The sequence below is a fragment of the Melitaea cinxia genome, chromosome 27 (assembly GCF_905220565.1).
Source record: "Melitaea cinxia chromosome 27, ilMelCinx1.1, whole genome shotgun sequence".
Taxonomy (NCBI): Eukaryota; Metazoa; Arthropoda; class Insecta; order Lepidoptera; family Nymphalidae; genus Melitaea; species Melitaea cinxia.
In genome coordinates this window covers 5,813,968-5,827,070 of record NC_059420.1, presented here as the reverse complement: position 1 = coordinate 5,827,070, position 13,103 = coordinate 5,813,968, and the positions used below count along the sequence as shown (strand labels likewise).

The 13,103-nt window shown below is 37.6% G+C and overlaps 1 protein-coding gene across 1 annotated transcript; it reads left to right on the top strand.

Annotated features, from left to right (window-relative positions):
* Positions 1 to 10,693: 10,693 nt before the first annotated feature.
* Positions 10,694 to 12,146, top strand: LOC123666917. Its single transcript, XM_045600935.1, has 4 exons — positions 10,694 to 11,048; positions 11,103 to 11,512; positions 11,643 to 11,811; positions 12,088 to 12,146. The coding sequence occupies exons 1-4, from the start codon at positions 10,694 to 10,696 to the stop codon at positions 12,144 to 12,146; spliced, it is 993 nt and encodes a 330-aa protein (XP_045456891.1).
* The last annotated feature ends 957 nt before the right edge of the window (positions 12,147 to 13,103 follow it).

Here is a 13,103-nt window from a genome sequence, read left to right as displayed (position 1 = left end):
CACGAAAGTTTGAATCGGAATACGAGAAATTCTTTTAAAAAATCAATCAGTCATGTCGATACGTGATAGTATTTTTATATATAAAAAAATCTCAATAAAAATGTCACGTAAACTTGGTCGGCCCTCCTATTCCCCGAACGCTATAATATAGAGGTTTTCCAAGTCGAATTTTCAGATGCCTTTTCTCCCAAGACTGCCTAAACAGACGCTATTCCTCTAATATTGCAAGTCTATGGACGACAGTCAACGCTCTAGGTAATTCTGTCTGCTTTTTTCCTATGGGGAAAAAAGCGGCATTTTTTATCGTGGTTAAAATCCATCATGAATACCATCCGGCGCTGCGCCAGAGTTATGTCTGACTCCTCCTGACTAAAAAACCACCACGTGTGAGCAGTCGTCCGCCTGGGTGGGGCGAGATGGGGTCGCGCTAGAATTCGCCACCTCGCCCCGGGTGGGAAAAAAAGGCCTATGCCACCAGTACGATGGGTTAAATCAAGTAATTAATTTTGATTGATTGAGCTGACTGATTTTAATTCTCATACTGTTATCACAAAAAACAAATGACTGTTATTAAATTCGATAATATTATTGTTTTATTGACCTCTCGGTCATGACCAAAGACAATTTCAAGTTCGAATTTTAATATCATCAGAAAGTAGGTCGGATTTGTGCGGTGGAAAATTTTTGAAAAAAACAAAATCAAAACACGAGCCCGGACGACCTTACGACCGGTCATCGAGACACCTTCAGACGCTGTCCGCAATGACAAAATGCGATGAATTCTGTTGTCGAGCGGAAGTCGATTTGTGAATAACATTTGCATTTTTTGGAACGGAGGATTTTTCGACGATACGAGACACGAGTGAACTGCGGTAGATATCTCATCGTCATCATCATCATTACAGCCTATACAGTCCACTGCTGGACATAGGCCTCCACAAGTTTACGCCAAAAATCACGTCAACTCATGTGTGTTGCCCATAGTCACCACGCCGGGCAGGCGGGTTGGTGACCGCAGGGCTGGCTTTGTCGTACCGAAGACGCTGCTGCCCGTCTTCGGCTTGTGTATTTCAAAGCCAGCAGTCGGATGGTCGGTTGGTAGATATCTGTATCTATATAAACAAAAACGATTCGCCGATATGTATGTACGCGTGTAATTACCGAATGACTGTAACAAATTGGGTAAAATTTATTTTTGGAATTTACTTCTTAATAATCGATTTTCATCTCAGGCCCCGGGTATGCAAAAAAATATGAGAAGTGAAATTTACTAAACTTATGACCTCGTTACGTTTTTATATAGCATTTACATATAATAATAGATAGCGTTATATGAATAAACGAAATTACGACTACGACGACGCGTTGGCGCAACGGTCACAGCACTGGTTTGTGGCGACTGCGGGTTTAATCCCCGCACATGACAAACATTCGTATTGGCCATTTTGCGTGGTCTAGGTGTTTGTGCAGTCCTTGTGGGTATCCCCACCGCGCCTCGGAGAGCACGTTAAGCCGTCGGTCCCGGTTGTTATCATGTACACCTGATAGCGATCGTTACTTATAGTAGGGAATATATCCGCCAACCCGCATTGAAACTGCGTGGTAGATTAAATTCTGATCCTTCTCCTACATGGGGAAAGAGGCCTATGCCCAGCAGTGGGATATTACACGCTGAAGCGAAGTTTTAAGAACTTAATGTAAAAAAAAAATACCAAACAAAATTTAAATGCTGTTAGGAATAACAGCACATGTAAATCTTGCATCAACCTGTATATTTTAGCATACACGTGACGAGCCGATCCCGCGCAAAATAAATGTATCTACTCTCACGATCTGTACGAGATGGCCTAACTGCTGCGTCACTCGCGGTCTAAGTAGAGCAACCTCTTTCCTTTTCACTACAAATTAACTTTTTCGTTTGGTTTTTTTGGTCACATTTGTATTCGTTCGGTACTGCCGTCCGTTCGATGTTAGGCGATTTCCCCATAAGTATTTTACACAAGAATTATCTAAAGATTCACAAAAAACATACAAAACCGCGCGTCGAAGCTAGTGTAATACGAACAAACACATATTCGTCGATTACCTCGATGACGTCAAAACACTCTGACGTCACCTCGATACCGCTTATCAACGCCATCGGACGTGTTTTCGAAAATATTTATTTTGTATTAAGGTTATATATATATTTATTATATTTATAATATACGTTTTAATTTTATCTCCTATTTGTTTTCGTCTGTTTTCTGTTCAATTATAGTGACGCTTCAGACTGGATGCGTTGAGACGCTGTGAAAAGCTCAGGATATTGGGCTATTTTTCTGTTTACTAAATAAACGCACAATTCTCTAGCGATAAGGCCGCCTATTGTACTTATTTCTACTAGCTAGAATTTAAGGACAGAATAGCCTATAGCCTTCGTCGGTAAATGGGCTATCCGACACAAAAAGAATTTTTAATCCGAACCTGTAGTTCCTGAGATTAGCGCGTTAACAAACAAATTTGTCAGCGTTATAATATTAGTACAGATTTTCTCATTCACCTGGAGGTAACGTTGCTTCAAATTCGTATTCAGCATGTAACATCCCACTAATGGGCATAGGCCTCTTCCTCCATGTGGGAGAAAAATCGGAGCTTAATCCACCACGCTGCTACACTTCGGGTTTATTTATTTATTAATTTATTCGTAAGTCAACACCAACAAGTAGTACAACAACAAATACAAAATTAATAAAGTAAACATCGGTATCTAGATAATTGCCTACTTTTTTACAGGTGTCCTTAAGTTACTAAGAACATCGTCAACACCGAAATAAGTAAAATTAAAAATTGTCCATGTAGCGAGCGTACAGTAAAGAATATTCGAGATTAAATTCAGAACTTATTGCCAAAAACTAAATTATGAAAAGTAAATAAAAAAACTGACGTCAAAAACATTTAGGAAAAATATAGTAAAAGTGAGCATCGACGGAATTTACAAGATCGTCCAATTTTTTTTTTTAATTTTTTTTGTGGGTTGGCAGATATGTTCCCTACTATGAGTAACGCTCGCTATCAGGTACTTATTACAACAAGCTGTAACTTATCGTGGTGTGAAATAAAGCATTAATTATTAATATACAACGACTCTTAAGTACGACGATAACCTTGTTGAACCGACGATCGCGTCGCGTTCCGTCTGAACAGCGCTTTACAAAAACACTCACTAAATATTATCTATAGCTTCGCTTAATTACATTTTATACCTATAAGTGACACAGCAGTAGTGCAAAAATAATTTTAAAAAAAAATTCTTATCTTAACACCCACAAAATTAGGAAGAGCTAAATTCCCTTCAAACGAAACATTAATATATGTACGAGTCTTTTCTGAGAAATTCATAACTATTTGAACGCATGAAGATCGTATAATATACGTGGTGAGTACAGAGGTAGGTTCTACCTATCACTGGCAGCGGTCAGAGGTTTTTTTTAACCGACTTCCAAAAAAGGAGGAGGTTCTCAATTCGACTGTATATTTTTTTTTTGTATGTTACATCAGAACTTTTTACCGTGTGGACCGATTACGACATTTTTTTTTTTAATTGAAATGTGGTGTGTCAATTGGTCCCATTTAAATTTATTTGAGATCTCTCGACGATCAACTACTTTTCGAGTTATATCTAATAATGCGTTTTTACTTGACGCTTTTTTCGTCGAACTACGTTGTATTATACCACATAACTTTTTACTGGCTGTACCGATTTTGGTAATTCTTTCTTTGGAATTCTTTTGTTGGAAAGGAGATATCCCTAATTTTGTACCATGATAAGGAAACCAGGATTTGATGATGGGATCCCAGAGAAATCGAGGGAAACTCTCGAAAATCCGCATAAGTTTTTACTGAGTGTACAGATTTTGATAATTTTTAATTTAATCAAAAGCTGATGTTTATCAAGTGGTTACATTAAAATCTTTCCTATCATTTTATTATATGTATAGATATGAAGGTTAAAATCAAATCCTTCGCGTTTAGTTATAAAACAAAGTATAATTTATATAACTGACCAGCCCGTTGGCGCAGTTTGTAGTGAACCTGCTTTCTGCTCACGGGGGTTTGGGTTCGATTCCCACCCTGACTCTATGTGTAATATATTTATATTTATTTATTTATACCTATGTATATTTATCGAGAAAAAAAAATGTAGTTATACCAGTCGACTGTTACCTACGATTATAATACAAGCGTTAAGTTGCTTACTTTAGGAACAGATGACCGTGTGTGTATGTTGTTAATATTTATTTAATTTAAGTATATAACTACTAGTCGCCCAGAGTTCGAAATTCGACCACAATAAATTTACACGTATTAAAAATATAGATTACGTATATAGATAAATATATAAATAAAAATAATACGCTATAATGTGTATACGCGCATAACTTGTGAATGACTGCATCAAATTCGATCATTCATTTTTGTCTTCGTCATTTTCAGAGCAAGATTTTAATAATAATAAAAAAACGACACATTCATGAAATATACGTAAGAAGTCCGGGTCAGTTATAATATAATAAAACATTAAGACATTATTACAAAAGGAATAAAAACAGAATCAAAATCGGGCGTATAAAATAAAAAGAAGATCGATAAGATTGATTGTACTTTATCGACATGTCGATATCGATATTATCGAGTATCGTTCATCGATATATATCGACAGATCGGTTCACGGATCGTCGCGAAGCGAGCGGACGATTGATCGCCGTCTTGACATGTGATCGAGATGTTACGGAGGGGGGGAACCCGAGCTCTTTATAACATTAAAATTAAATAAAAAAGTAATTTGATGAGCCGAGTTGAAATTGAAAAGTTATTAAAAAAACAATAGTAATAGTAACTGCATAGTTTCTTCTCGATCTAAGCAGAATCTACAAAGCGGAAAAGAGGTCTATGCCCAGCAGTGGGATGATTCAGGCTGAATGCAACTACAACTACTTAATAGAAAATATGTAGCTTTTAAGGACGCTATCACATTTTTCTACAAATATCAGTGTTTTTCACGTACCATTTTAATTAATTAGGAGTCACCCTGAGAGGATATCTTGGTTTCAAATGAAAGATAATATATTCATCTCCGAGTGAGACCATAAAAATTCTATAGCCCCATACAAACTTTTCACACAAATACAGTTTAACAATCACAGAAATCGCAAAAAATTAAAAAAAGACGGGTCTGAATTGGAACCATTATAGCCTAAATACACTGCACTAAGAAAAATAAATACACTAAGAAATTGTTGCTTATTTAGTCCTCTATGCGTAGCGCTAGATATTTTATATAAAAATAAATAATATTTCCATTTATGAGAAAAATAAGAAACGCTCTCAAATTTCTTCATACATTTTTTACAAGTGAACCATCGTCGTTCGTCATTCCGCGCCGAAACGCGCTCATGGAAGCACGGCTGTATCGCTTCAGCGCAAGTAATAATTACGTAAAAAAATGAGTTTTTTGTGTGTACTGTGCTTGGACGAAATTGATACTTCACAATCGATTGTCTTTGCTATGTATCTGGTTTATATATAATAATCAATAATAATAAGTAATCTTTGCAATTTGTCTTCTTTTCAACCGACTTCAAAAAAAGGAGGAGGTTACTCAATTCGACCGTATATATATATATATTTTAATGTATGTTCGGAGATAACTTTTTCGTTTATGAACCGATTTTGATAATTCTTTTCTTGTTGGAAAGGAGATATCTCAAGTTTGGTACTATGATAAGGAAACTAGGATCTGATGATGGGATCCCAGAGAAATCGAGGGAAACTTTCAAAAATCGTACGGGTGACTAGTAAATTTAATCATGTTTTCATTAAGTACTATAAAGCACTACTATTTAATAAAGGTCTGGAGTCGATCTGATTGATGATGGAGAAGAAAGATAGTCGAGGGAACTCTTCAACAATTTATAGCAATTACCTGCTTTTTGATCTTAATTCGTTTCTATTGATGAGAACTTTGCACCTGTATTAGTTATAAGTGCCATTACAGTCTGATGATGGAGACAAAAGATAGTCGAGGGAACTCTTTAACGATTTATAGCAATTACCTGCTGTTTGAACTTAATTCGTTTCTATCGATGAGAACTTTGCACCTATATGAGTTACAAGTGCCATTACAGTCGAAGAGACGAAAGATATTCGAGGAATTACCTGCTGTGTGGTCATCTGTGTCACAGGACCAGGTTTGATGATGGAGCCCATAAACACTCGAGGGAATTTCTCAACAATTTACAACAGTTACCTTTTGCTGTTTGACGACTGCTTTGATATAATGGTGCATGTGCCGCGTCGGCGGCGCCTAAACACTGACGGTCGCGGGTTCAATTGAGTGGATATTTATGTTTATACAAATATTTATTTTCAGTCTAGTTGTTAATCCTTGTGGTTCTCCCAACCTAGCCTCGGAGAACACGCTAGGCTGTCAGTCCCGGTTGTTATTACGTGCACCTGATAGCGAACTTTACTCATAGTATGTCGACGCGTTAGCGCAGCGGTCACAGCACTGGCTGTTGCGCTGGCGTTAGTGGGTTCAATCTCCGCGCAGGACAGACATTTGTATTGGCCATATAAGATGTTTGTCATGATCTGGGTGTTTGTGCTTGTGTATTGTGTATGTTTCCGGACCCCCGACACAAGAGAAAAAGCATCCTTGTTAGGTCTACCCATCACTAAAAATTGTAAAATAAAATAATTTTTAACAAAAAAAAAACCGACTTCTAACAGGAAACTAAAAAGTGAAAAATAAACTTACTTAGTACAAAGTAATTCGTATTTTGATTTAGTTAATCAGAAATGATTAAATCAATATTTTATAATATTGAAGAAGTTTCCTGTTTGAAGTCGGTTTTTTTTTTTGTTAAAAATTATTTTATTTTAAATTTACATTCATCATCATCATCATTGTTCCGTTTGCAGAGTTATAAAATAAATAAATTTCTAAAATAGAAGCAGCCTATGTTACTCCTTATTGCATAAGATATATCCCAGTGAAAGTACCGTCAAAATCGGTCCACCCGTTTCAGAGATTAGCCGGAACATACCGACAGACAGACAGACAAAAATTGGAAAAATGTTATTTTGGTATATGGACCGTGTATACATCCGTATGCATTTAGTAAAAAGCAGTATTTTAATATAACTAAAGGACACTCCAATTTTACTTATTTGTATAGATTGTTTACGTAAAATATGTTATGTTTATATTATTATAATGTTAAAACTATAATAATATAACTTAAAATTGTATGTGATTTTGAATTATAAAAATAAGCGTATTATTATCTATTATATTTTATTGTATAGTACGACGAACGAGTAGTAGATACCCTGACGCCTTAAGCCATCGTCATAAACAGAGAAGGGGAGAGGTTCCGTGAATAGTAGATACTTAGTAACAGTTACCAAGTTCGACTTTAAACTTACAACTAAATTTACTAATACAGTACAATACCAGTAAAATTAAAATTAATACTTTCAAGTACCAAGATTAGTTACGTCGGTACAAAATCGAGCAGATAGCGGTATCAATGTGTGCGTACGCGTAATGTTATTGTGTTGCGATTTAAATACCTAAACTTGAGCGAGTAAAAAATGTGATAGCGTCCTTAAAGTGATAATTTAGAAGTGCTTTTAGGCATACTTAAATAAAAAAACTTTTTGACTCGACATAAACTTTAAAACCTTAAAGATGACATTAAGAAAAGTGGGGAAAGGATAGAAAAAGAAGTCTGGAGGTCTGCGCTGTGTGTTTCCGGGCACAAGATTCACATTATACTGGGGACCGTTGAGTGATACTTTTACGCTGAGCACAGCAGGAAATGTCCAGCTCAAAATCTGGAACAGCCCGACTCGAGAAGTAGCTCGACCTACAGAAGATCACGGCCTAAGTAATATTGCTTTCAAGCAGCGTTATGTTCCTGTTGGTGAGTAAGGTGACCAGAGCCCCTGAGGGGAATGGAGGATGGGGTCGGCAACGCGCTAACGATGCTTCTGGTATTGCAGACGTCTATAAGCTACGGCAATCGATTACCATCAGATGAGCCGTACGCTTGTTTGCCGACCTAGTTGAATAAATAAATATATAAATAAAACGCTTAAATAATTATTATAACTCACGAAGTGTGTCCACGGGTTTATAAAATATTTAAATAACAATTTTATTTCAAGAATAAAATTCAGTACAAAACACATGCGAACACGCAAAACCACCCCCGGAATGCCGTCCCTGCCGAGAACCGGTAAGAAGCCTATTGACTTTACTTATACATGTAAAAAAAAAAACATATTTTACTGAACTAACCGCTCTGGTATAGTGGTGCAAGTAATCGCCTTAGCAAAAGCAGTTGTGAGTTCGATGTCCGTTAAGAGCAGATACTTGTATTAACACAAATATTAGTTTCCGGTCTAAGTTTGTTTCCCCACCATGCCTCGGAGGTCGGTTGGTATCATAGACTTTGATAACGATCGTTACTCAAAGTAGGGAATATATCCGCAGCAGGCAGCGTGGTTGATTAATTACAATCTTTCTCCTACAGAAGAAGCATTTGCCCAGAAGTGGGATGTCTAAAAGATAATACAAATTCAGTACAACTGGCGAACGATAGCGTTTCAATCGCCTTCGTGTCCGGTTTTTTTTTTTTTCAATTCACTTCCGGTCAGTTTCGTCACTCTGTTTCCGAATCTGCTTACTAGAGATATAATTTTGACTTAAGCTCCATACGAATTGCGTGAAAACCAGAGATATGTGATTAAAACCGACCGTTACTTGTTTGGGTGTAACACAAACGCGGCGAACACGTGCGGCGTGCACGGCGTTGGCGCAACGGTCACAGCCATGCATTGTTCCTGTTGCGCTGGCGGTTGCGGGTTCGATCCCCGCACATGACAAACACTTGTATTGGCCATATAGGTGTTTGCCGTGGTCTGGGTGTTCGTGCAGTCCTTGTGGGTCTCCCCACCGTGACTCGGATAGCACGTTAAGCCGTCGGTCCCGGTTGTTATCATGTACACCTGATAGCGATCGTTACTCATAATATATCCGCCAACCCGCATTGGAGCAGCGGATTAAGCTCTGATCCTTCTCCAACATGGGGAAAGAGGCCTGTGCCCAGTAGTGGGATATTACAGGCTGAAGCGTAACACAAACGCGACAGTTTAAAGATACATACAGACAGGAAGACATACAGACAGACCAAAATTTAAAAATATACTTAATAGAAAGTTCAACAGAAGAAAACATTCAAAATATCTACCACGTGCAGAATTTAACCTATTACAGTTGTTACAAGTAAAGACAAGTTCAGTAGATATACCTATAATAAAACACAAAACGACGACACGTCGGCGCAGCGGTCACATAACAGGTGTAGCGCTAGCGGTCGCGGGTTCGATTTCCGCACATGACAATCATTTGTATTGGCCATACAGATGTTTATCGTGGTCTGGGCGTTTGAGCTTGGTATTGTGTGTTTCCGGACCCCCGACAGAGGAGATAATCCACTAGGGGCTGTTAAGTGACAATCGTTTATTATTATTACTAACTGACTCGGCAAACTTTGTCTTGCCGCTGAACGCTATTTAAAAATAAGGGTTGAAGATTTAGGGTTGTGTGTATTTTTTAATGTTGTATCATTAAAAAAATTAAAAAAATAATTTGGGGTGGACTACCCTTAACATTTAGGGGGATGAAAAATAGATGTTGTTCGATTCTCAGACTTACACAATATACACACAAAATTTCATGAGAATCGGTCAAACCGTTTCGGAGGAGTTTAACTACAAACACCGCGACACGAGAATTTTATATATTAGACTAGATTATTATTAAAAAAATAACCTACAAGACCCACCACATCACAATAACGCGTCGTGGCGTATTACTCTCGATCGCTTAACAAATGCCTATATCAAGGTACAGTTCCCGATAAACGATTCGCTACGTCAGATAGTAATGAGGATAAACTTACAAAAATATATATTTTTATCTTACAAACGTTAATTGCACAATTCACATCCAAAACATGTCTTATACTTATGTTATAACGGGGAATTATTCCATCTAATATATAAAATTCTCGTGTCGCGGTGTTTGTAGTTAAACTCCTCCGAAACGGCTTGACCGATTCTCATGAGATTTTGTGTGCATATTGGGTAGGTATGAGAATCGAACAACATCTATTTTTCATACCTCTAAGTTATAAGGGGGGAGGGGATAAGGGGGTTAATAACATATATGGCTAAACAACGTTTGCGAGGTCAGCTATATATATATGTTACCGGCCAAACCCGATTTCAGGACAAACTAGTTTTGCCTAGGCTAAACTAGTTTGTCCTTTACCCGATAGGATAAACCAGTTTAGGCTAGTCCAAACTAATTTGTCCTAAGCCCGATAGGATAGACTAGTTTAGGCCAGGCCAAACTAGTTGATCCTGATATAAATACGCACACTTTAGGATAAACTGGTATGGCCTAGTCTAAACAGTCTAAAAAAAATTTCGGGACAGGATGTTAGCCGAAACATCAAAAAAATATGCCAATATCATAAAAGAAATGATAAGCTTGTATTTATCTATGTGTAGTGTCTGTCATCAAAATAAAACAAAGAAGAAAAGAGGATTAGTCTCTAAGCCCATTCTTCATTCGGAAATGAATAGTAGGTGCCAGGTATATATGATCGATTTTCAGACACAACCAGATGGAAATTTTAAATTTATTATGGTTTACCAAGACCATCTAACAAAATTTGTTCTGCTTCGCGCTCTACAATGTAAGAGGGCGGCAGAGGTGGCTTACCATTTGAATGATATATTTTTAACTATAGGAGCGCCGTGCATTCTTCAATCTGATAACGGTAGGGAATTTGTAAATAATGTTATAAGTGAGCTTGCCAGACACAGTCAAAGCCAGGGCTCAGTTGAACGTGCCAATCAAGATATTGAGAATATGATAATATATGATATGTCTTGGATGAATGACAACGTTTCAACGAAATGGTCAGAAGGTTTGAGATACGTTCAATTCATGAAAAACCGCGCCTACCATTCAGGGATAAAATAATCACCATACAAGGCATTATTTGGAATAGAACCCAGAGTAGGACTTTCGACTTCCTCTTTGCTGCAAGAAATCATAAATGATATTCAAGATGAAGATGATTTAAGGAAGGTAAGAAAAGATGATCGTAATGTTAACCTAACAGAAGATAGAAATGATAACGTTGTCGAAGTTAGTAATCGAGAAAAAGTTTCTTCATCTGAAAATGACATTCATAAAGCTAGAACAACTGCAGCAAAAAATCTTGTGAAACACGCTAAGAAAATGAAAGCTACTTCTGACAAGTCTCATCCACCTGCTAACATTGGAGATAATGTGACTATACCGATTCCAGATGTTGACAAAGGCAAAGGTGATCTCAGAAACATTATTGGAGTTATTCTTCAGAAAAATGACGAATCTATATTGCAGGTTTTTTTTTTTGTTACTTAATTACTTATCTATCTTTCTGAAGCATTAATGATATTTTAAAGTACCTAATATGTATTTACTTTATTTTTTTAGATCTGAATTCGGCATTTGCAATCAAACTTTTTTAGAGGTAGCAGATGTAAACCAAGGCTCTGAAATATCGTTAAGGACTGCAGCTACGAAACATTCAGTTGGATCAAGCCAAGGTTTTGTGAGATGCAGCTGCTACAAAAACTGTTCCACATACAGATGCCAGTGCAAGAAGGCACTCATACTCTGCAATTCTAAGTGCCACCAAAGTAAACCATGTAAAAATAAATTACAATTTTAATAATTGAGATATGATTATTGCTTCTATTTAAAAAACACTTATTATTTGTTATAGTATGATTGTTTGTATTACCAATTATCCATAATTTTTAACGACGACTCATTATGGTTTTAATAAAAATGATTATTTTTTCAATTACATAGTATTTTATTCACTTTATCCTTTTTTTTTGACTTTCTTGATATACTATAATGTTTAGACTAGGCCATACCAGTTTATCCTAAAGTGTGCGTATTTATATCAGGATCAACTAGTTTGGCCTGGCCTAAACTAGTCTATCCTATCGGGCTTAGGACAAATTAGTTTGGACTAGCCTAAACTGGTTTATCCTATCGGGTAAAGGACAAACTGGTTTTGCCTAGGTTATACTAGTTAATCCCAACACGTATAGGAAGAACTAGTTTAGCCTAGGCAAAACTAGTTTGTCCTGAAATCGGGTTTGGCCGGTAACATATATATCTGTAACGAACAAACTAAAAAATAATCGCTCTGGTGTAGTGGCGCGAGAAGTCGCCTAAAACGCCGACGGTTTACCGGTCAATCAAGGTATGGATGTCTGTCCTTGTGGGTCTCCCCACCGTGCCTCGGAGAGCACGCTAAAGCCGTCGGTGCCGGTTGTTATCATAAATATGTGACAGCGATCGTTACTCATAGTAGGGAATATATCCTCCAACACCAGAGGTACATCAGAGAGGGAGAAGAATCGGGAAGAAACTCCGCAGTTATTAAAAAAAAATATTGCTCACCATGAGAGCCATTTTCCTTCGTCGCAAGGTAAGACGGTGCCGAGACGTGGACACTGACGAAGGGACTGGTCCACAAGCTTATAGTCGCTCAACGTGCAATAGAACGGGCTATGCTTTGGGCATCTTTCAAAGATAGAATCAGAAATGAGACTATGCGCGAGAGAACGAAAGTAACCGACATAGCCCTTTTTTTACCACTAGGTCGGCAAACAAGCGTACGCCTCACCTGATGGTAAGCGATTACCGTAGCTTATAGACGCCTGCAACACCAGAAGCATCGCAAGCGCGTTGCCGACCCAATCCCCAATCCCCAATCCCCCCCAGGAGCTCTGGTCACCTTACTCACCAACAGGAACACAATACTGCTTGAAAACAGTATAATTTAGCTGTGATCTTCTGTAAGGTCGAGGTACTACCCCAGTCGGGCTGCTCCATATTTTGAGCAGGAAATTCCTGTTGTGCCCTACCTCAGTCATTATTACTCAGTGTTACTAGTATTAGTAGAGTGACATAG

Coding starts and splice junctions, on each gene's coding strand:
- LOC123666917 (XM_045600935.1), top strand. CDS start 10,694: ATGAATAGTAGGTGCCAGGTATATATGATCGATTTTCAGACACAACCA. Junction 11,049..11,102: donor TTCAACGAAATGGTCAGAAG/GTTTGAGATACG, acceptor CAGGGATAAAAT/AATCACCATACAAGGCATTA. Junction 11,812..12,087: donor CAATTCTAAGTGCCACCAAA/GTAAACCATGTA, acceptor TATTTATATCAG/GATCAACTAGTTTGGCCTGG.